The sequence below is a fragment of the Stigmatopora nigra genome, chromosome 14 (genome assembly GCF_051989575.1).
Source record: "Stigmatopora nigra isolate UIUO_SnigA chromosome 14, RoL_Snig_1.1, whole genome shotgun sequence".
Classification (NCBI taxonomy): Eukaryota; Metazoa; Chordata; class Actinopteri; order Syngnathiformes; family Syngnathidae; genus Stigmatopora; species Stigmatopora nigra.
In genome coordinates, this window is record NC_135521.1 from 6,563,917 (window position 1) to 6,587,542 (window position 23,626).

Sequence of the window (23,626 nt, forward strand, 5' to 3'; positions counted from 1 at the left end):
TGATTTCCGACGGTCCTTGAACAGCTCATGCGCTATCAAACTCTCGCAACCAGCAACCAGCAAAGAGAAAGGGCAGAGAAGACAAGATGGCGGACTGAGTGGGTTGCACTGTGCTCAAGCGGTTGCGACCCTTTCAACTTAGCCGGGTAGCTTTTGAGGACTGAAATGTCCAGATAGAGAAAGGTTATCGTCCGCGACCGTAACTGTATTGGCTTGTCAATCTTCGGTCGGTGTCGACCTTGTCTTTTATTTTTCTTTCCAGCGACGGTCCTCGCGAATGTGCTAGCGTTTAGCCACCTAGGTTTCTTGACTGGCTCTTCGTACAAGGCCGTGCGATATTTCGGAGTTCCATCGACTTCTACGTTTTTACTAGCACGTCACACAGTGTTCTTAAAGGAATTCGTATTGTAACGAAGATCTTTTGTGGATGCTGGCATATATTTTTGGCCCTATACCCCGATTTGCGCATTACGTTGGCCACTTCTCCCTGTTTAGCTCCCATTAGTCCATTTTGAGCCAACACCAACGGGAAAAGGATTACATTTATGTTTCGTGGACCATTTGATTAGAACCTAAACACGAATTTCCTGAAGCAAATCGTCTTCTGGTGGACATTATGGCGAGCAGCAGTGGCTCTAAAGCCGAATTTATTGTCGGTGGGAAGTACAAGCTTGTGCGGAAAATTGGATCGGGGTCTTTCGGCGACATTTACTTGGCCATCAACGTCACGAATGGAGAGGTAATGATTCGTAAATTTTCAGTAGGAACTACTAACGTAGCCTTTAAGTTTGTCAACGTCAAATTATTTGCTCAATCATCGGTGGTGACTCGGTTCTAGAAAGCACCACCTATTTGCTTAAGGATTCAAGTACGGAAATGGATGTGTTAAATTAAACTAAGATACAAAGATTTACTGTCACCTGTCTTAATTTTAGGAGGTAGCGGTGAAATTGGAATCACAAAAAGCCCGACACCCACAGTTGTTATACGAAAGTAAGCTGTACAAGATTCTACAAGGTGGTATCGGAATCCCACACATACGGTAAGGAGACTTTTCTTTTTAGATAAATATTTGCTCTTGTATATGCTAAGTCAAGAAACAAGGAAACAAGGTTGTTGCTCCAAGACCTGTCGTCTACCAAACGTTAATTACGCTATTGTGCTCCATTAGATATGAGTTGAATTGAATGATTTTATAAGTGACAAAGGTGGTTGTCAGTAAAATGTTTGTTTAATCGTGAAGAACAGCTGTTCGGTGCGAGGAAAAGCTGATAAGTGTGGAAATGGCCGCTCCTCTTTTGTTGTGCTCGCTCTCAACAAAATGGCGGCGGAACTCAGCAGGGAAAACAACAGCCAGAGCGGATTGCGAAGTGCATTTATTCAGTGTTAAGAGACGGGTTAACGTCGTCAATCACACGTTGTTTTTTTATATTTGATTGCAATGGTCTTCGAGCGTGACTCAAAAAAGCCGCTCGACACTTCCTGGCTATTTGCTTCGGGGCATTCTAAGTTGCCTCAGCAAATGTAAGTAAGAGCCATCCATTTTATCTCTCTTACCTGCCTGAGTTGAAGCCTATTCACTAAATAAAAGTTACTTGTTTACCTGAAATGATCATTCTGGGTATGGGTATGTGAGTGTTCTGAATTCACATGTGGAACACCTGTTTCTTAATATATTACTTTGTAAGTACTAGAATTGAGTTAGACATGTTTGTTGTTGCTATGAAATGTCTCTCAATTTAATAATTTTACAAATTGATTATTGTTTTTAATTAAGACAAGGTGTCCATATATGGGGATGTCATATTTTAAAATTAACTTTTGGCACATGGTACAACCTACGTGATGTCCACATAATAGGATGGTCTTGGGTTCTCACTAATTTTCTTGTTCTTAGTAATGAGGATGCCTATTAAAATAGCTACACCTGTCAATCCAGGATAGATTAGAATTAAACCGGTTGCTTTATAATAAGTATGTTCATGTGTCCACCCACAAAGCCAGTTTTTTATAATTTTGTCATAGTACTCTGTATGCAATGATTATTTTTTTTAGAGTACAATTGTGCAATTCATTGTTTTCAAGTCTGATACAGAGTGATGGATATGCAAACATAAGGGAAATAATGAGAAAATCTGACTATAGTGGTGGCATCACTTAACTCCATCACTTGCGCATTTAGAGCTGTATCATTTCTGGAGTAGAATCTCCTGTAGTAGAGTAGTAGTAGCTACTACTGCTAGTAGTAATTAGCTCAACTTAACTGGAGCTATTAATTGGTGGTGCCATTGCAAGTGTTTGTCACTTGGTTTATAAATTCCAATTTTCTTTCAAACCCATTTCTGACGTGTGGCCATAGTCTATAACTAGTGCGACTAGTTTATAACTTGTGGCCTAGTGTATTGGGAAATCATTATCAGATCGGTTAATGTGGTAAGTTTGTTTTTCAGCACGTACCGATTTCTGGTAATTGATCCCCAATCACACTTTGTACTAATTTGTATTTGTTTGTACTAAATGTTATTTGACAAACTAAATACTTGTAAAGCCTGTAAAACTGGGTTACTATAGCCTCCCTTCTGTAATGATTTGAATTGTCCCATCTGTAATAGAAGTGAAAAAAATAAAATAGTCATTTTCATTTGATGTCCTGGAGAAATTAGGCATTTGTCTGGAATTCTGATAGTATACTGCTTTTCACTTACCAAAAACGCTGAAAAGTCACGTTGCCACCAACCAGGGGCACGGAGAAAGAAATGTAGAATGACATAATTACACACTGTCGGCCTAGAAATCTCTATGGAAACCTGGCACTCTGAACAAACATCAACTGTGAGAATGCCTTTCACACACACACACGCACACACCAGAATGACTGCGCTCGCTCAAACTTTCATTAGGCAGGGCATTTGATGCGGAAGGGAGTTTTTGATCAGTCAAATCGCCTCTGTCAGCCATGGTTAGTTGGCAAATTTTCTTGGGGAGCAGAGTCTCAATTAGCTAATTGGCAAGAATGCCAGTGGACAGCATCAACTTTAGCATTTGAATTCTTACTGTCATTAAGCAAAAATCTTGGCGCCAATGCAGTTTCACACTTGGACTTGGTTGAAAATAAAATCAAGCCAACCTAACAAATCTTATCCCCATTAGGTGGTATGGCCAAGAAAAAGACTACAATGTCCTAGTCATGGACCTGCTTGGCCCCAGCCTTGAGGACTTGTTCAACTTCTGCTCTCGACGCTTCACCATGAAGACAGTCCTTATGCTTGCAGACCAGGTAGCTAATGCTCACGTCATTCATACGTGCCTCCCAAAATCTAAGTCTTAAGTGTTGAGCTAGAATTTGCTAAATTCAATGACATTTTATGCATAAAAGACAACTTGTTCTAAAGTTGCAGCCATTTTAAAGCATTTGTCTCCACGAGGCTCACGAACTATTGTTGTATGATCAAAGGTGACTCCATGTTCAAGATGCAGGTTTTGTTATACTCGTGAGTGTATAGATTTGGCATGAGCTATTAACCGTTGTGCGTACCAGAGTATTAAACTAAGAGTAGACCATTAAGTTAAGTAGTCAAAATCTATCAATTATTGAAGGAAGTGTAATGATTCCATCCATACCCTTTGTGATTGTTTTGGTTCCTGTTTTAGATGATCAGCAGAATTGAATTTGTACAATCAAAGAACTTCATCCACAGAGATATCAAACCAGACAACTTTCTCATGGGCATCGGCCGACATTGTAATAAGGTAAGACCTGCGAGTCCGTTCCTTGCTAAGACAAAAGTGGTGAAACTGCACGAGAGTTTTGCAGTTCAAAATGCAACATATTTAAGCATGACTTGAGAACTATGCATTAATTGGCTTCTGGCTATTTTGTCATGATTAAGAAAAATAAAAACTACATTTTCCACATACGCAAATATTTTTTTCATATGCATATAAATTCACATGAATTCACACCAACACTTTTGGCCCCCGTTTTTTTTTTGTTGTTGTCACAATTAATGCTATGCATAGTCCTGCTATCTTAAGCGGGACAAAATTGGTTCTTTTTGTCTTCAAGCAAATGAAAATCGGGGATGCAGGATAATTCAGGTGATGTGATTGTTAATATAAACAATATTTGTGGGTGTATTGTAACCTGTGATGATGCTTCATCAGCCAGTGATTAGCTACATTGAAGGTATGAAAGGAGTACACCTAGAACCCTTTTTTTATACAACACATTTATGCTGCTCTTGATTTTTATTGGTGTTTGCCAATTTTTTATGCAATATTCAAATGGATTGAGATCCGTAATGCTCATTCCGACAAAAAAATTGAAGACGGCCATCTACCACCCTCATGAAGGCATATATTGGAGTAAGTAAATGTTAAGATTCAATCATCAAAGCTTTTTGCCAATAGTAATTAGCAAGGCTTTGTGGTTTGTTTCTCTGTAATTCCACACAACCTTCTTTCACTATTAACATGCTTTCTTCACTACAGACTACACAGCCTAGTTTACTGTGCATTCACTATGGATGCCACAATTCAATAATTCTGTCTATTAAAGAGTCCATTGGTTCATCTTGTGAAAATGTATTTTTTTGCTTTAATTTTTGTTACAAATCCCTTTGGGCTTTGATGTTCAACAGATGAATCCCTAAGCAAGCGCTTGAGGAAAAGAGTAATCAACAACCTTTTTGAAACTAAATTGTTTCTTTGGTCTGATTAAAGGCTGCTGTATTAATTTAAGCTTATGAGGCTGCCTTGGGTTCAACTGCATGTGATAGGTTACCAGTATTACTTTTATGTGTACATTATCCATTTTTTTAAAAAGGCAATTCATCTTGCAGATGACAGCACATTCAATGTTGCTGTGATATGATAGAAATTCTATTCAAAGGCTACAAATAATGACTTCCATAACTTCTACAAGTCTTTGTGTCCAGAAGGTTTTTGATTTTGTTTTTCTAAATGTAGCTACATTTATATGCATGTTTGTTTTCTTTTTAAACAGCCGTCTTTCTCTCTGCAAACAACCTTGTTGCCACAGCAACAGCATTTGGAGAAATCTCAAAAACATGTTTTAGTACGATGGAGGACCGACTTTGTAGTCTTTGGTTTGCTTAGAATTACTTTATTTTTACTGCTTGTGAAAAACTTTTGATAATGCAGCTACGCCTCTTGTTGCTCACATGCTGCTTGTTTATTTTCAAATACTATTGTTATATTTTTGAAAAATCCTTTTTAGTTATATCTGAGGAGCATTTTTTTTAAGACGGTCACATAGTATAAAGTGTCCTGCAGATCCTTAAAGAATGAAAAAAGTCAATTCTTAAATGTTATGGACATTGAATCCAGTTTTCAAAAGTTGCAATCACAATAAGTAGAGTAGGTTATTGAATCTAGCAATATTTACACTGTTAAATATATTTTTTTTTAACTCCTCCCCTTTTAGCTGGAAGCAATATGTTGTCTAACCTGGTTTTTGTCAGCTTTTTAACTAAACAGTCGTGTTGACAAAAGGAGCAATATCAGCAAGACTGATGACTGACTTTGCAGCTCTTTTTCCAAGAAATGTTTTTTTCCCTTTTTCTCTTCATTGTTGTAAGAAGAAAGCTGGTCAAACAAAGTGATGTCACTTCCTAATTCTATATTTCAAACCTGGTCCTCTTCTGGACATGTCATGTGGCTGGGCGTGACATTGAGCAATGGTTGGACCGCACTTTCTTGAGACTCCTTGGCGGACCTTCCTCTTTATGAAATGCTAGGTCTTCTCTGAACGAGACAATGTCCGGATGTGAACCCGAATATGCCATTTTGTTTTGACAGTTCCTTTCCAGAAGTTTTAAGCTGCCCATGCCAGACTCGTACCTGAACCGGTGCAGGCATCTCAATTGAGTGCTTGCGACAACTTGGGTTTTCTTCGTCCTCTTTAGTTCGGATGGCAATGGGGCCTCCAGTTTTGTACTTGGCCATACTCAATTTTAAATGACCCCCAAGCCCAGAGGAAATGCCTGTGCTTCCGAGTCCTGTTTAGAAATGGCTTCTTTCCACTGTAGTGTGGAGCATGCAACAGCGTATGGAATCGTAGATTGTGTTCACCAGGAATGGTTGCTGGAAGTATTTCTTAGCCCATTCTGATTTTATCTACAGAAACTTTGTGGTGCCGTTCTTTTTGAGGAACTTAACATCATGGGCATCCAGTTAAGTTTTTCAATAGTAATTGGTCTTTCAGCCGTTTTCATATATCCAATTGACCCTTCCGGCCGACATCTTATTGCTACCTCTCCCGATCTTTATTTGTATTTATTTTTTTAGATTTGTTTACACCGCAAAATTTGAATTCAACATGTTCCCCTTAATATGCTACATGTTCTCAGTTTAAACTGTTGATCTCTCCTTTGCTCCGTTTTTAATAGAATATTGTGATTTGGCGCACCCCCCCCCCCCCCCCCCCCCCCCATTGCATTCGGTTTATTTTATTTTTTACAGAATTCGTTTACGAGCGCTGACTTTGGAGAGTGGTTTGACACTGACTAAAAGCTAAAGCTAAAGGCACACGAATGCAGTAAAGTCTTGCTTCGCTCTGTTCCGTAACCTTCCACTTGCTTTCACGCGTGATTTTAGTGATTTGTTGCGGCCCATAATTCCCGTAATCAAATGTCACCCTGTTTTGCATCTGTTCTGGCCTTTTTTTTTCTACACGGTTGATCTTTCCATGGTTGTCGTGACAGAAGAAAATCACACAAGTGAGTCTTCTTGACTGATGACCAGATTGATCATTTACATACCGAGAATACACCCAAAAAGGAGCCCATGTTTGCGCGGGGCAACCTTTAATTGTACAATAGGTGCTCCCTTTGTTGTACAGTACCAAACGGTATTAAATGAAGTGGTGGGTACAACAAGAAGTGCCTGTTGTACTCTTGCTAACTGTGACTGAAGATGGTTAGAGGCTGTGTAATTTTTGACCCATGCCCCTCTACTGTCTGCCCTAGTGTTTAGACTCGTCAGTGGGGAAGAGGAAAAGAAGCTTGGCGGTTAGCTCTTCTCAGGACCCATCTTTCTCAGGATTAAACCAGGTGTGACCTTTATTGCAACACCAGCTGCCTCACAACAGCAGTTGTCGCTTCGCAATTAGAATCAACTATGCAGGCACAGTGAATCACCATTAGTGTTCATCTTGCACCAATTATACTTGACTGCCCAGCGTGCACTTTTCCATCAGAAGAGGAGGATAAACCTTTCGGCATAATCATCCAGCTATTGATTGTCTCGGCCCACTCTCTTCTCTTAAATATAAAGGCAACTCCTGTTTGTTTGGCCCCAGAGTCAATCAAGTATTATACAATGACGTCAAACTGGGATGGTTGAAGAGTTAGGTAAAATGCAAGCATGATTTTCTTCAAGAAATGATCTGGTGAGATTTAACAACCTTGAAAAAAGAATTTGAAAATTGCCAAATTAATAGGAAAGGCCAAGCTTCAAAGTTTTAGTTAAATTGTCTTGTCTTGTGGTGGTTGAACACAATTGTTGAATTGCAGCCAACGTAATGGACTGCAGCAGCAAATGTTCACCGAATCTAACAATTTTCCCGAATACTTGAGTTCAACTCAAGTCACACTTGGAAAGTATGGACATGTTCATACCTCCGTCTGTATCTTGTAATCGGGGTTTTAATCTTTAACGAAACTCGCATGTGAGTGAGTCCTGGGCTTTGGCCTGATTAGCGAGCGGCACACATCCAGAATTGCGACACCATTCTGGCAGAAGTTCCAAACTCCTATTGTCATCCAGTCAGAGTGGATTTGGTAGAAAACAAGGGTTTGTTCCTATGTTTTTGGGTTGTGGAGCAAAAAGATGTTTTAGAGTAGAACACAGTAAATTCAGCATGATCTGTCTCAACTGTCAAACTTTACTTTCCAATTATAAGCGAAAAAAAAAACCTGTGCCAGCAAACATCGACAATTTGCTGGTCCGTCAGGTACAATAGCCCATTGTTGTTTCAGATCATGACAAGCCTAGAATAGCTCAGTGTAGAATAGTTGTCTCCAATACAAAGGTTGTGGGTTTGATCCCTTGCTGTGATGACTGTCAAAGTCCCTTGGAACAAGATACTGTAGCCCATATTGCTCCTGATGTTGTGTCATCACATAGGGCACCCAAGTGACAGTGTCCAAGCACTTTAAGTGCATTCAAGTGAAACTCACTCACCATTTTTGTGGTTGTGTGTGGATCCAAAGAAGTGTCAAAATCAGCAAGACCTTTTCAAGATGACTTGCTTTTATTGCGGTCTTTCTTTTTGGTAATATTTTCTATACAATACTATTACTTTGGTTAATAGGTTTGATCTGAATTTGCCTTTACAATAAGCTATACTTCATTTGGGACATTCAATGTGGACGTTATTTCAGTGACGTCCACTCCGATATCAACGTAAAATCCATTACATTATTTTAGCGGCCATATTGCAGCAAACGGTTGCTTTCTTGGTTAGCAACTTTCACTCTAATCAAAATTTTGGGGCTTTCATATTTGAGGAGGTATTCCAGTGCATGTCATTAAAAGCTCATTAGAGACTTAATATACACCATGTTTCTTTTTAAATGGTGATCCCAGTTTTTGGAAACACGCTATCGTTACAAGGTTACAGGCAAAACCCCTTTTCATTTCCAACATTTTTCCAACACCTGGTTTTATGGTTTAGCGTACCTTTTTTTTTTTTTTTTTTCTGCATGACTTTTCTAATATACAATGTGCTGTGCTAAATCACGATCCGTAACCTCTCAGAAAAATAGGTACGACCAACAATGCATTAAAATCTGGCAGCGATTTTCCCAAAAGACTTGCTGAACTAGATTTCTTGAAAGGGCCATGAATTACATGATCAAAACTGAACTCCAGGAATTATACAAACTATACTTCAGGTAACTTGGTTTTTAGTGTAATTCTACCTTTATACTTTGACAAATGCATTCTAACAACCCCACACATTTTAGGAGTTTGATGTAATATAGGATGAGAGTGGATCATGATGAATCCAAGTGCATCTTGGAACTTACAAGGCAAGCTTTCGAGGATTTTTTTATACACCAACAGCGAAAAATGCAGTTTGATGTTAAAATACATGTGGACCTAATGCTGTGCATTGTCAGTTTTTCTGATTAGTTCCTGGGATTTCAATATCAATACCAATCACTCTCTGTTTTTTCTTTATTTTTCTGCCTCCACATAGTTGTTCCTTATTGACTTTGGATTGGCGAAGAAGTACAGAGACAACCGAACACGACAGCACATCCCCTACAGAGAAGACAAGAACCTGACTGGCACGGCACGTTATGCCTCCATCAATGCTCACCTGGGCATTGAACAAAGGTTTGTTTAAATGGCAGCTCTTTGACACTAGTTTTACATGTTGGATTAAAGCAATGTACTTGTCTTCAAGACAATGCTTCTGTTATACTAAAGTAAAATTGTTGTTTCCAGTCGCCGTGATGACATGGAGTCACTAGGTTATGTGCTGATGTACTTCAACAGAACCAGCCTGCCCTGGCAAGGACTGAAGGTATGAAACTGTAACTGGACTACCCCCAAACACATGTAATAATGTTGGTCTGTTTCCTAAAGGGGCACCGTAGTTTGATTATTGAGTACTCTAAACTATTGTGTAGTGAAAACTTGGCCTTGATTAAAATGCTTGACTAAGGTCAAATCTATTTACAACTCAATGATGTGGCTGGTTGCCTTAACACAAAAGACCCTAAATCCATAGCAGAACAAAAAGAAATACAGTTTTAAAGTAGTTGTTATTCAGAATTAGTATGCGTGACATACTTTATCACTCTAAACTTTGCTTACCAGGCAGCCACCAAAAAGCAGAAGTATGAGAAAATCTCAGAGAAGAAAATGTCTACCCCAGTGGAAATCCTCTGTAAGGTAAGAGTATATTAAAGGTACAACCGCCAAACAATATTGGAACCATCTTATTTTCTCGACTATTAAGTCACTCCGTTTTCATAGTTTTGTTTGTCGTGGAAAAGAGACCGAAAAAGATAGACTGACAAATGAGCTGGAGTGCCATTATGATGCTTTAGGTAGCCAAGCTAAAGGAAGCAACTGTATAACTATGTGCAACACAGCTGACCGAGACAATGCTTTCGACACAGTTTTGCAACAATATGAATCTTTTGAACTCTTTTTTTTTTTTTAATTTTTTTTTTTTTTTTTTTTCGCGCGAGTCATACTAGTGACTACTACTTACCAAAGACACTCGGCGGATGACGTACATTTTTTCCCCGAAAAGTGGCCAGTAGTCCCGTTAAACCTAAGAGTGACTTAGAATCCAGAAAAAAAAGATCTGATATCTTGTTTTAACATCAGGATAACTTGGAGTATTTATTTGTTTGCAGGGTTTTCCAGCAGAATTTTCCATGTATCTGAACTATTGCCGTGGCCTACGCTTTGAGGAGGCTCCAGACTACATGTATCTGCGCCAACTCTTCCGCATTCTCTTTAGGTATTTGACTTGAATATTTCAAGGCGTTGTCTATGGCGGATATTTTTTGTTCTTCTCGCTCGACCGATAAACTTCAATGGAATTTTGAACTTGAACTTTCATGGTATGTTTTAGGACTTTGAACCACCAGTATGACTACACATTCGACTGGACCATGCTGAAACAGAAAGCAGCGCAGCAGGGCGCTGCCGCCGGGGGCCAAGGCCAACAGGCACAAACCCCCACAGGCAAGCAAACTGACAAACCCAAGCCTAACATGAAAGGTTAGTAGCAAACAGCCAAGCGACGTTTTTTTCCTAGACACCAATTGCTCCTTGTCTCAGTATTGTATGGAGGCCTCCACTATTTGCATCCTACAAGCCATACACTACAAGCCCAGTGCTCCTCGAATCTCTAAATTGGGAATGTGGCAAAGCTCAAATACTCCTTTTGGGGGAGGCACTTTTCAAACAGAGCCACAAGTCAAAGGAATGAGATGGTGATACAATTGGTCTGTCTTTCCATAGCAAAGACGTCGTTGGGGAATTTGACTACTAACTGCCGCCTTGATATGATGTTCCTCTGTTGGGGCTGAACAATGGGCACCCCCATTCGCTCTTTCTCTCTTTTACTGTTGCCTAACTCATTCTGATGACTTGACTCTTGACTATATTCTTTAGTTTTACAATCATTTTCTTATTTGTCATGATTAACACAATGTAAAAATGAGGAGAAGGGTGTGTCGGATTTGCTACTCTGGAATTGGTCTTAAAAGTAGATGAATGCTGTCACTGACCACTAATGACATTTGAATAGAGCGCTATACCATGGTGTGTGCTTTGTACTCATTTGAAGAGAAACAATAGCAAAACAGCTTGCTTTCTGTCTCCTGTTTGTTTTCCAGTGCAGGAAATTTGTACAGGAAAATGACTAACACCGACCGACCTTTTCTTTTTTGGCAAAGCGCCACTGATGTCTTTCTTTGAATGTAGCGTGTGTGTATTTGACCAGGAGTTTTGTCCTTGTCCACAGGTTTCTGAGTCGTCTCTCCAAAGGGAAGATGCGCAGAAATGTTGGCGAGCGGGACGAACGGGGCTGGCTTTTCCGGATAAGCGACAAAGAAAGTCTGTGTCCCCCTTCCATCTGTCTATGTCATGGAAATATATAGATTGGCACACGTCTGATGTGTTCTCTATATATTTATGTGTATATAATGAAACTCCAATCTGAAAGAAAGGAAAGGATGGGAGTCAAAGGTTCTTTGGATGTGGAGGTTGTAGTTCCTTGCCCTAGCCCGACGTACCTTCTCATCTCTCTCGCTCTTTCTCCCTGTGTGTCTTCCTTCACGCTTCCTTTTTTTTTAAGGTTTTGTTTGGAAACAGAATTTAAAACTTTAGTCAGTTCTTGCTTTTTTTTTTTTTTTTTTCTCCTCACTGCAGGAACGTCTAAAAATCATCTCTTCCCTATCTCGCGACTTAATCATGTCACTTTCGGCTCGTTTAATAACGTAAACCCGAGAACCGCTCCCTTTTTTGTTTCCGACGAGATACATGAAAAAACCTTGAACCCTTATTTACTGAAAGGTGGCTGGTTGGATTTTTATTAATTTTTTTCTCTCCTTCTGGTGGTTAGGAGATTGCCTGAATTTATAAGCAAGCTGAAGGCAACGGTCTGTTGTAGATTGATACTCTGGCTCGCTCCCTCTGTTTAGAGCTATGACTTATGATTAAATCTGTTGTAAAACCCATGGTCTTCTCCAGAAATACCAATAAAAATGTTAAACAACACTGACTTTTTTGTCGTTTTAGGTTTACATGCAAAGGAAAATTTGTGCTTGGGATCACAGGTGAGATCTTTTTTTTTTTTTTTTTTTAAGTCGGGGTGTGGCAGTTCCAATTCCCTGGCATGTTCCATCATGACTGGGTGCTAAGAAGAATTTTTTTTGTAAAATTCAAATGTCAATGTTAAAACTTGTTGGATTGAACCTGCGGGGACAACGTAAGTACATTGATATCAATTGTGTAATTGAAGTCTGCATCGTAGTGTGTGTGAAAAGAATGAAAAAATGTTTGAGGCTTTAGTGACTACCTGCTCAACCAGTAAGACTTGCACGATTAGATTGCAAGGGTGGGGAACTTGAATTGGAAACATGATTGTTGCAAGTAATATACCTGTTCTGTAGTTTTAACAATGTTTGAGTGCACACTACTTTGGTGCAAAATCAAACTTGCTTTTGTTGGAAAGAAGAAAAAGCCCAGCTTTTTCATTTTGAGTCTTGCCATCAATGAAAATCCAAAAGATTAAAGGCAAATGTGGTAAATGGAGATGGGTTTTAATCATGACGCAACGTTCTGAAGGTTTGTTCTAATCTGTTTTGGTACTTTTTTTTTTTTTTAGCTCAGTCTTGGTTTGTAAGACCAAAATCGAGAACACATTCCCAAACTGCTGACTGTAATTTCCAAGAATGTTGAGGATCAACTTAAGATGGGTGTGGCAAGGGCAAAACATGGAACTTTTTGTTCCAAATCTTTAATATTTAAGAATGGAAAACAAAACAAGGGCCTCACATCCAATTCTGAATGAATGTTGCTCGCACACTTCTTGCCAAGAAACCAGTATAATAAGATGTGGAGTGAGTCAGCGAAATTGCTCTTGACACACCCTCAAGGTGTCAATGTACATGTTTCAACATGGACACGCATGCACGGAAACCGGATTTATGGGCCACTCCTTACGGGTCTGCGTAGCCTTGGGACTCAGCTACACACTCTTCTTGCCACATAATGCTACCCACACCCACACGCACACAAGTACTACTCTGAGGCACAATGCCGAGCTGAAAATCATCTTAACTTTTCATATAACATTTTCATTTTGATTGGGCTAGCGAGCCCTTGTGGGGATAATTAGAATGAAAAATGAATGAGTACACGTCTGTGAGGGGAGTATGTGTCATGTGATCTTTTTCTCCTGATCAGAAACAGCTAAAACGAGATGAAATGCTTTTTTTCATTGGCTGCCATTGATGCTGGTAGATGTTCACGATAGGCACAGAGGATTCCCAAGAATTGGCTCTGTGTTTGTCCTTTTCCTGGTCGAATCTACTAACTGACAATGAGATATCATTTTTTTATATGTGATTTACCACCTCCTATTTGGGTGTGTATGAAAGCAGTTAAGATACCTGGCATTTTTCTTTGTGTGCTTGTCAAGACAAAAAAGCTGAGTCAGCAGATAAACAAGGCCGCGAGAATCCGTCCAAATGCGACCCCTTGTGGATAAAAGTAAAAGTTATTTTTTGCAAGTCAACCCTTTTTACTGGGACACAACTTGAGTTGATAAAAACTGGCATCCACATAGGTGAACGTAACATTTTGGCTCAAATTCCAGGTTACAAAAAACAAAGCAGCAAACTAGTCAGAACCTGAAAAGACAGTAATCTAAGTTGTTGCTCTGTTCCAGGGACACAATTCCAGTGTCCTTGTGCATCAAGCCAACCAATCAGGAACAACGCTATACTATTTAGGTTTTACGGATGGGAACTTGCACACCTGTTACTCATCCGAGACCAAAGGAAGGTGTACAATGAAGCTCACCGTGTTGCTCGCTTTTCTGCTGGTCCTTTCGGGTGAGTTAACACCTGTGATTACGCTATCTTTTTAATACAATGTTTTTGCCCAATGACTTTCTTCCCATCTGCCTGTGTAGTCCCAAGCCTGAAAATTGGGGTTCAGACCGCAGATTCTAAGCCACACGGTCTAAATGGACTGGTAAGTGTCCCCTCCCCCAAAATGAAATGATCACATTCTAAAAGCACTCAAAACTTCCATTGCTGGTGTTCGTACGGCTTGGCCCGACATAAACAAACCCCGCTCATCAAGCGATACGTTGATCTTAGACTCTTCAAATGCGTGCCATTAATGATATGCTTTAATCCGACGCCCTTTAGGGTTAACGGCACGCCATTTGCGGCACCTTGACGCCTAGCGAATTGGAGTATTTTAAAAGTGCTTAGCCACGATTTATCCGTTACGACAGTGTTCTAACACAAATGACACGCTGTACAAATAAAGTTGAACTGTAGATATGAAGTTATGCAACATACATCAACTAAAGTTTGAAGAATAAAGGAATTCATGGGTAGATTTTTTTGACTTGTTATCGGTATTTGTACAAAATTTGCAATAAATATATCTTGAAGTTTAATAAGATACCTGCATATTACACTTTTGTTTCTAGTCGCCCTGCCTAATCTATGCCAGTGGATTTTGCACCAAGCAATTCAATCCAGTGTGTGGCAGTGATGGACGTACATACTCCAATCTGTGTGTTCTTTGCACGGAAAATAGGCATGTAGTATCCGCTCTCAATTCCGTGTTTTTTTTTTTTTTTTTATCGTGTTGATTGTTGTTGTTTTTTGGTACCAACAGAGCCAAAGAGAAGAAGGTGAAGGTGGCAAGCAGGGGTCCCTGCAAGGCCTAACGGAATCTGGTTTCTTATCCATGGAGGCCACCTTTCCTCAAGTTTCTCCGTGTAAACACAGCGGAGGAGTGTGTTAGAACAACACATGCTAGTCTAGGGTAAAATAAAGGCAATGATCTCAAAGATGAATTGAAACTTGTTGTTATTTTTGTTTTTATTTTACTTTTGAATTTTTGCAAATATTTTCTTCTTCATAGTTATATGGTTACAAGCAAATGAAAAATAATGACTTTCTTGCCTCAACTTTTAAAAATGACTATATTTTTTGGAAAATAAATGACAAGGGAAGAAAGCAGTGGAGGTCAAAGGTCATTAGGTCATATGGACTGGTGTAACAGAAGAGTGGTGAATTTTTGGGTATTCTGCTGTAGTTGATGTATTTTTTAAATTATTTTAAAGTCGCCTTTTTTAAACTGTCTTATAGATGGTGGCCTGGTGGGTGAGTGGTTACCGTTAGAGCATTGGCTTCAGAGTTCTGCGTTCAAATCCAGGTCAGTTCACTTGTGTGGAGTTTACATGTTCTTTCCGGGCCTGTGTGGGGTTTTTTTGGGTTTTGTTTCACATTCCAAAAACATGCATGGTAGGCTGATTGGACACTGAGATAGGCCCCAACACCCCCCGCGAACCTAGTCAGGATAAAGTGGTTCAGAAAAGGAATGAATGACACTTTGAAAAGCTTTTTTCTCCAGTCATTTGCAAATATTTCCTCTTCTGCGCACCTGAGAAATGTACATATTGTTTGTTACCTGTAATTATTAGCTTTTAACAGCATCCAGTGAATAATTCTTACTTGTTTTTTTTTCCACTGTGAGTTTTTTTGGAGCGGAAACTTACAGTCAGGATTATTTTGACCTACCTTACCTCGCCGTCTTGTTGAGAGATAAAGTGCTTGGGGATAAGATTTAATTTTTAAAAAAATGTACAAAGACAAGTTAGTGGATCCGGTTAGAGCACAATAATTAAGTATACATACTTTTTAAAATTAACTCTAGCATGCGAAAACCTACACGACAACATACAAAGTCCGTACTTTAAGGACCCACCTTGGATCGAAGAACCCTTTACCCCAGAACTGCGAGGCAGACATGTTAACACTTCCCTCACCGCGCCGCCCCATGTACATGTTTTTCCTTCAATGTGTATTTTTCGGCGTCCTGTCCGGGTGGCGCCGACTTGAGTTGATTGGACCATTTGCGTCATTTGCAAAGACAAGTTGAGATAAAGTCAAAAGATATTTTTATGTGCCGGATCTGAACAAAGCTCAACTGTCTCCACCCCAAGGTCAACGTGGAGATATTGTCCGAGGTCTTTTTCTTACATAGCCTTGTCACTTATTTATTAGACCTTGATTTTTTTGTCCTCACGCAGTGTTAAATAACTACATGGTCCCTGCCTAGGATAAGAATACAGGTGATGAAATGGCCACCGCGCAGTCCAGGTGGCTTCATAAAAAAGAATGTGTGAGTTAGAAACCCGTCTTAGATAAGAATTGGACAGCATTCCTATAGTTTTACTTGAAGTACTTGTTTCCATAGATGAAGTTATGCCGATTTTGGGGGAAATTATGAGCCCAAAGAGTTGGAAATAAAGATATCTTGGTTTTAAATAGGATTTTTGGGTTTAAAATAATGAGCCTGGTAGCTGAGATTTATACTGCATAAAGTAATAATAGACTTTGATACTTCCAAATCAATGTTTTTATTTTTTAGTCACAATTTGTAAAGAGTGGAATCTGGTTGATACTTTCACTGATGCATTATTTTGGTAGAAATAGCAATGAAATGTTTTTTTTTTTTAAGTGTCCATTCTGTTTTGTGCATTTAAAATGAGATTTGTGCTGTTATTCTTTTTTCTTTCTTTCCACTGGTCACCATTTCTTAGGAAACTTTCCAAAAAATGTTAGAATAGCCTGAAAAGCAAGTTATTCCACGTGCTGGATGATGAGACTAAATTATTCCCATTTTTAAAAAACTATTTTCAAATTACCTAGAAAAATAGTAACAAGCAAAGAAACTAATAATTCATTCATAAAATGATACAAGAAAATCACTCCATTGATTTGCATTGAACTTTTCCCTTTTTTTTATTCCAGAAAAGTGAATGGAGACATCTGAATGACCTCCACCACCACCCCGCCGTTTTTTTTCTTCTTTTTTGTTTTTGCTTTTTTTTTTTTTTAAATTGCCTTCTGGCCTTGGACATCTAACCAATCAGAGACGGTGGTGGCCTATTTAAGGGTCAGAGGTGGTCAGTCAGCCACCCGTTTCTCTTCAGACACGAGTTGAAGGCAAACTTGTGCGAGAAGAAATGGCACTGGCAGCGATGCTCTGTCTTCTTCTGGTGTTTACTGGTAAGTTCTTCCGTTTTGAAATATAATACAACATTAATGATACTTCACGTTTTGAGACATTTGAGGAAATGTATTGCTTTTGTCTTTGCAGTCCAAGTGGGGGCTATGCAACCACCTTGGCCCATGGAGGTAAGGAATTTTATTCCTCTTTTCATCCTTATATAGTCATATGTGGAATATAACTTGTGTGGCAATATATACATATATATATATATATATATATATATATATATATATATATATATATATATATATATATATATATATATATATATATATATATATATATATATATATATATATATATATATATATATATATATATATATATATATATATATATATATATATATATATATATATATATATATATATATATATATATATATATATATATATATATATATATATATATATATATATATATATATATATATATATATATATATATATATATATATATATATATATATATATATATATATATATATATATATATATATATATATATATATATATATATATATATATATATATATATATATATATATATATATATATATATATATATATATATATATATATATATATATATATATATATATATATATATATATATATATATATATATATATATATATATATATATATATATATATATATAGATGCAGGCAAATAAGACAGCAGAAAAAAACAAGGGCAGATTAAGGGTTGAATGAAATGAGTTGAAGGTTTTGTAGGCAATTCATCTTCATTAAAAGCATTTTTTATTATTTTAAGGCATTTTAGTGGATGAATGAATTAAGTAGTATCAAGGGGAAGAAAGCAGTCAATTGAATTTGAGTTTAAATCAGTGTGTGGTGGATTTAAAAGATCTGTGGTGCAATTGTAGTTTGTTTTTAAAAAAATATTCAATATTGACTAACTTTTGTCTCCAGAAAACCTGCCGGTCGATTACAAAATATTGCCCGCCGGTGTATGACCCAATTTGCGCCAGTGACGGTCAAACGTACCCCAGCGAATGTGTTTTCTGCCAAAAACACGGGTACGTATCATTGTCACTTGGCAAAAAGCCACACAAAGCCACCCTCATCATCATCTATGTCATCAACTGAATGTGTGGATCTTGATTTTTTCTAACCAACAGAGTTAATCCCAAAGTGAAGGTGTTACGCAAGGGTGAATGCACATCCTGCAATCGTTTTGGCCCATTTTGCCCAGAGATATACGACCCGGTCTGCGGCAGCGATGGCCGCACGTACTCCAGCGAATGTCATTTCTGCCAGAAGAATCGGTACGTCTCATTCTCACTTTCTTCTTCTATGTACACAAAAAGACAAAATGAATTGATGGATTTTTTGTTTTATTTTTCTCCCCAACAGACGTAATCCTAATGCAATGGTGTCACACAAGGGCGAGTGCAATAAATGCCATGAGTATGGACTATTTTGCCCCAAGTTATACGACCCAGTTTGCGGCAGCGATTGGAAAACATATGACAACGAGTGCTTTCTCTGCCTGGAAAATAAGTATGTATAGTTTTTGTTTTAGGGCTTATGGCTCATTTCTTCTTAGATTGCCATCATTTTTTTGTCCCAAGTGGGCCAATAGAGTCAAAAATACTAATTAATGTGATTTTTTTTTCACCAACAGAGTCCATAACAAGAAACTGACAGTGGAACGCAAGGGTGAATGTGACGTCTGCAGTTCGTATGGACAAATTTGCCAGACAAAATATGAACCGGTCTGCGGCAGCGATGGACTTACATACGACAGCGAGTGCTTTCTCTGCTTGGAAAATAGGCATGTATCGCTTTAAATTAAATCTAAAAAAAATTGGGGTTAAAAGAACACTAATATTGGAAAAAACAAACTTGGAATTTGAAGAATAAGGGAAGTTATGAACACACCTTTTTTTGTCTTAAGTGGGGCAACAGTGTCAATAACACAAATGTGTTTTTTTCTTTTTGCTCACCAACAGAGTCAATCACAAGAAACTGACGGTGAAACACACAGGTGAATGCGACGCCTGCAGTTCATATGGACAATTTTGCCAGAAGACATACGACCCAGTCTGTGGCAGCGATGGACTTACATACGACAACGAGTGCTTTCTCTGCTTGGAAAATAGGCATGTATCACTTTTTATTTTGTCTCTCCACATAAGAAATCCAAGTTAAATCCAAAAACAATTGGGATTGAACAAAAACGAATAGATACTGGAAAAAACAAACTTGGAATTGGAACAAAAAGGGCAGTTATGAACACACCTTTGTAAAAAAATGCATTTTTAACCCTGGTTTGAAGGCTTGGCAATCATGTCTTTCCTTTTTTGTGTCAATCACACTAATTAATGTGATTTTTTTCGTTCACCAACAGAGTCCATAACAAGAAACTGACAGTGGAACACAAGGGTGAGTGCGAGCCTGATGCTTGCAAGGCGTATGGAAATTTTTGCATGAAGAAATACGAGCCGGTCTGTGGCAGCGATGGAGTTACATACGACAACGAGTGCTTTCTCTGCAAAGAAAATAGGCACGTATCATTTTTTATTTTGTCTCTACATGTTGACAAAAAAGAAATACAAAAACAATTGGGATTAAAATTACACTAATAATTACTGAAAAAAGTGGAATTGGAACAATAAGAGCAGTTATGAACGCACCTTCGTTAAAAAATGGCGTTTTTAACCCTGATTTATAGGCATAGGAGTCATGGCTTCCTTTTTTGTCTTCATTGGGGCAATAGTGTCAATAACATTAATTAATGTGATTTTTTTTCTCCTCACCAACAGTATCCATAACAAGAAACTGACGGTGGAACACACGGGTGAATGCGAGATTGAAAACTGCAAGGCGTATGGAAATATTTGCCTGAAGAAATACGAGCCGGTCTGTGGCAGCGATGGAGTTACATACGACAATGAGTGCTTTCTCTGCAAAGAAAATAGGCACGTATAATTTTTTATTTTGTCTCTATATGTTAACACAAGAAATACAAAAACAATTGGGATTAAAATGACACTAATAAGCACTGAAAAAAAGTGGAATTGGAACAATAAAAGCAGTTATGAACGCACCTTAGTAAAAAAAATGGCGTTTTTAACCCTGATTTAAAGGCGTAGGAGTCATTGCTTCCTTTTTTTGTCGTAGGTGGGGCAATAGTGTCAATAACATTAATTAATGTGATTTTTTTCCCTCACCAACAGTATCCATAACAAGAAACTGACAGTGGAACACAAGGGTGAATGTGACGTCTGCGATTCGTATAGTGGACCATTTTGCAATAGGATATACAGGCCAGTCTGCGGCAGTGATGGAGTTACATACGACAACGAGTGCTTTCTCTGCTTGGAAAATAGGCATGTATCGCTTTTTTGTCTCTACATCTTTACACATAAGAAATACAAAAACAATTTGGATGAAAATAACTAATAAATACCGGAAAAAAAAACAAACTTGGAATTGGAACAATAAGGGCAGTTATGAACACACCTTCATAATACATAGTGTTTTTAACCCTCATTTAAATGTCTACCCTTTTTGTCTTAAGTGGGGCAATAGTGCCAATAACACTAATGTATTGGTTTTGCTCACCAACAGAGTCAATAACAAGAAACTGACGGTGGAACACAAGGGTGAGTGCAAGCCTGATGCCTGCAAGGCGTATGGACAATTTTGCCCGGAGAACTACAGCCCGGTCTGCGGCAGCGATGGAGTTACATACGACAACGAGTGCTTTCTCTGCTTGCAAAATCGGCATGTATAGCTTTTTTTGTCTCTACGTGTTGACGCATAAGAAATACAAGTTATATACGAAAAACAATTGGGATTAAAAGAACACTAATACTGGGGAAAAAACAAACCTGGAATTGAAACAATAAGGGCAGCTATAAACACACCTTACTAGAAAATAGCATTTTTAACCCTTATTTAGAGGCGTAGCAATGTCTTTCCTTTTTTTGCGTCAATAACACTAATTAATGTGATTCTTTTTTGCTCATCAACAGAGTTCATAACAAGAAATTGACGGTGGAACACAAGGGTGAGTGCGAGATTGATGCCTGCAAGGCATATGGACCATTTTGCTTGAAGAAATACGAGCCGGTCTGCGGCAGCGATGGAGTTACATACGACAACGAATGCTTTCTCTGCCAAGAAAATAGGCACGTATCATTTTTTGTCTCTATGTGTTGGCGCATAATAAATCCAAGTTAAATCCAAAAACAAATGGGATTAAAATAAAAGTTCATAAATACTGAAGAAGAAAAAAACTGGAATTGGAAAAATAAGGGCAGTTATAAACACACCTTACTAGAAAATAACATTTTTAACCCTGATTTAAAGGCAAAGCAATCATGTCTTCAATTTTTGTGTCAATCGCACTAATTAATGTAATTTTTGTTTGCTCACCAACAGAGTCAATAACAAGAAACTGATGGTGGAACACAAGGGTGAGTGCGAGGCTGATGCCTGCAAGGCGTATGGACAATTTTGCCAGACAAAATACGAACCGGTCTGCGGCAGCGATGGACTTACATATGACAACGAGTGCTTTCTCTGCAAGGAAAATAGGCACGTATCATTTTTTTGTCTCTATGTGTTGGCACATAATAAATCCAAGTTAAATTCAAAAACAAATGGGATTAAAATAAAAGTTAATAAAAACTGGAAAAAAAACCATTGGAACAATAAGGGGAGCTACAAACACACCTTAGTAGAGAATAGCCCCTTTAAACCTTATTTAAAGGTGTAGCAATAATGTCTTCAATATTTGTGTCAATTGCACTAATTAATGTGATTTTTTTTTTGCTCACCAACAGAGTCCATAACAAGAAACTGATGGTGGAACACAAGGGTGAGTGCGAGGCTGATGCCTGCAAGGCGTATGGACAATTTTGCCTGAAGAAATACGAGCCGGTCTGCGGCAGCGATGGAGTTACATACGACAATGAGTGCTTTCTCTGCCGGGAAAATAGGCACGTATCATTTTTTATTTTGTCTCTACATGTTGACACATAAGAAATACAAAAACAATTGGGATTAAAATAACACTAATAAATACTGGGAAAAAAACAAACCTGGAATTGGAACAATAAGGGCAGCTACAAACACACCTTAGTAGAGAATAGCCCCTTTAACCTTATTTAAAGGCGTAGCAATAATGTCTTCAATATTTGTGTCAATTGCACTAATTAATGTGATATTTTTTTGCTCAACAACAGAGTCCATAACAAGAAACTGATGGTGGAACACAAGGGTGAGTGCGAGGCTGATGCCTGCAAGGCATATGGGAATTTTTGCTTGAAGAAATACGAGCCGGTCTGCGCCAGTGATGGAGTTACATACGACAACGAGTGTTTTCTCTGCAAGGAAAATAGGCATGTATCATTTTTTATTTTGTCTCTACATGTTGACACATAAGAAATACATGTTAAGTCCAAAAACAATTGAGATCGGAAGAAAACTCTGGAATTGGAACAAAAAACACAATTATGAAATGATGACCTTAAGTGGATAGGGGTCATTTCTTCAGGGTCATTTCTTCCTTTATTGACAGAATTTAGGAGGCAATAGTGTCAATTAATGTTGTTTTTCTTTGCTCACCAACAGAGTCCATAACAAGAAACTGGTGGTGGAACACAAGGGTGAGTGCGATGTATTGATTTGCACCATGGAATATGATCCAGTCTGTGGCACCGATGGACGTACGTACCCCAATGACTGCAATCTCCGCAAGCAAAATAGGCACGTATGCTCTCGAAATTTGCCTTTTTGTTTTTACATACATCTGTAAATAAATATCCTTTTTTTTCATTTCAAAAACAGGGGCAATGGGAGCGTGAAGGTGGCATACAAGGGAGAGTGTGTCAAAGATGAGTGTGAGAGCTTTGGAAAATTTTGCAAAAGGGAATGGGCTCCAGTCTGCGGCGGTGATGGGCGTACATACCCCAACAAGTGCATTCTCTGCAAGGAAAATAGGTATGTATTACTTACTTGAAATATCACTTTTTGGTCAGAGAAGTACACGCTCGGATCTCAAAGCCTGATTTTTGTTGTCTTTTTTTTCTCTGTTCACCAATAGAAGGCATCAGAAGAAGGTGAAGGTGGCACACAAGGGTTGGTGTTGATTGCGGCATATCCATTGCTGGCGTGTTCCCTCACGAGTGTCATTTAATGTGAAAATTGGGCTGATATTCACATGTAGATCACAATAAATGCATTGTTCCAAATTATGAATGGAGAATTTTGAGTTGTCTTTTTTTGCAAACATTAACTTTTTGCCCACTTTCTACTACCAGTTATAAA

At 38.3% G+C, this 23,626-nt stretch overlaps 2 protein-coding genes and 1 long non-coding RNA gene across 6 annotated transcripts; all 3 read left to right on the top strand.

Annotated features, from left to right (window-relative positions):
- The first annotated feature begins 43 nt into the window (after positions 1 to 43).
- csnk1a1 (casein kinase 1, alpha 1) lies at positions 44 to 12,273 on the top strand. 4 transcript variants are annotated; one of them, XM_077732581.1, is made up of 11 exons: positions 45 to 739; positions 936 to 1,042; positions 3,151 to 3,277; positions 3,652 to 3,750; positions 6,990 to 7,073; positions 9,227 to 9,366; positions 9,478 to 9,556; positions 9,853 to 9,927; positions 10,401 to 10,507; positions 10,622 to 10,770; positions 11,519 to 12,273. In XM_077732581.1, the coding sequence occupies exons 1-11, from the start codon at positions 617 to 619 to the stop codon at positions 11,524 to 11,526; spliced, it is 1,098 nt and encodes a 365-aa protein (XP_077588707.1). In that variant the 5' UTR covers positions 45 to 616; the 3' UTR covers positions 11,527 to 12,273. The 4 variants fall into 4 exon arrangements, with proteins under 4 accessions (XP_077588708.1, XP_077588707.1, XP_077588709.1 ...); XM_077732582.1 differs by lacking the exon at positions 11,519 to 12,273 and having other exon boundaries at positions 44 to 739; positions 10,622 to 10,775; XM_077732583.1 differs by lacking the exon at positions 6,990 to 7,073.
- A 4,915-nt stretch (positions 12,274 to 17,188) lies between these two features.
- On the top strand, positions 17,189 to 21,995 carry LOC144207776 (uncharacterized; the record flags this gene model as incomplete). The annotated part of the gene is made up of 13 exons (XM_077733415.1): positions 17,189 to 17,318; positions 17,410 to 17,447; positions 18,257 to 18,363; positions 18,466 to 18,612; positions 18,701 to 18,847; positions 18,972 to 19,121; positions 19,300 to 19,449; positions 19,698 to 19,853; positions 20,113 to 20,268; positions 20,527 to 20,679; positions 20,921 to 21,076; positions 21,328 to 21,483; positions 21,737 to 21,995. Coding segments are annotated over exons 1-13 (1,818 nt in total), but the record flags the coding sequence as incomplete, so codon positions are not given.
- Positions 21,996 to 23,116: 1,121 nt separating this feature from the next.
- LOC144207575 (uncharacterized) lies at positions 23,117 to 23,557 on the top strand. The gene is made up of 2 exons (XR_013328710.1): positions 23,117 to 23,299; positions 23,403 to 23,557. It is a non-coding gene; the product is annotated as an uncharacterized LOC144207575 (long non-coding RNA).
- Positions 23,558 to 23,626: the final 69 nt, after the last annotated feature.

Bases quoted from the DNA above. Each gene is read 5' to 3' on its own strand.
- csnk1a1 (XM_077732581.1), top strand. From the start codon at position 617: ATGGCGAGCAGCAGTGGCTCTAAAGCCGAATTTATTGTCGGTGGGAAG. The intron at 1,043-3,150 runs GTAAGGAGACTT...TATCCCCATTAG, and splicing joins ATCGGAATCCCACACATACG to GTGGTATGGCCAAGAAAAAG. The intron at 9,367-9,477 runs GTTTGTTTAAAT...TGTTGTTTCCAG, and splicing joins CACCTGGGCATTGAACAAAG to TCGCCGTGATGACATGGAGT.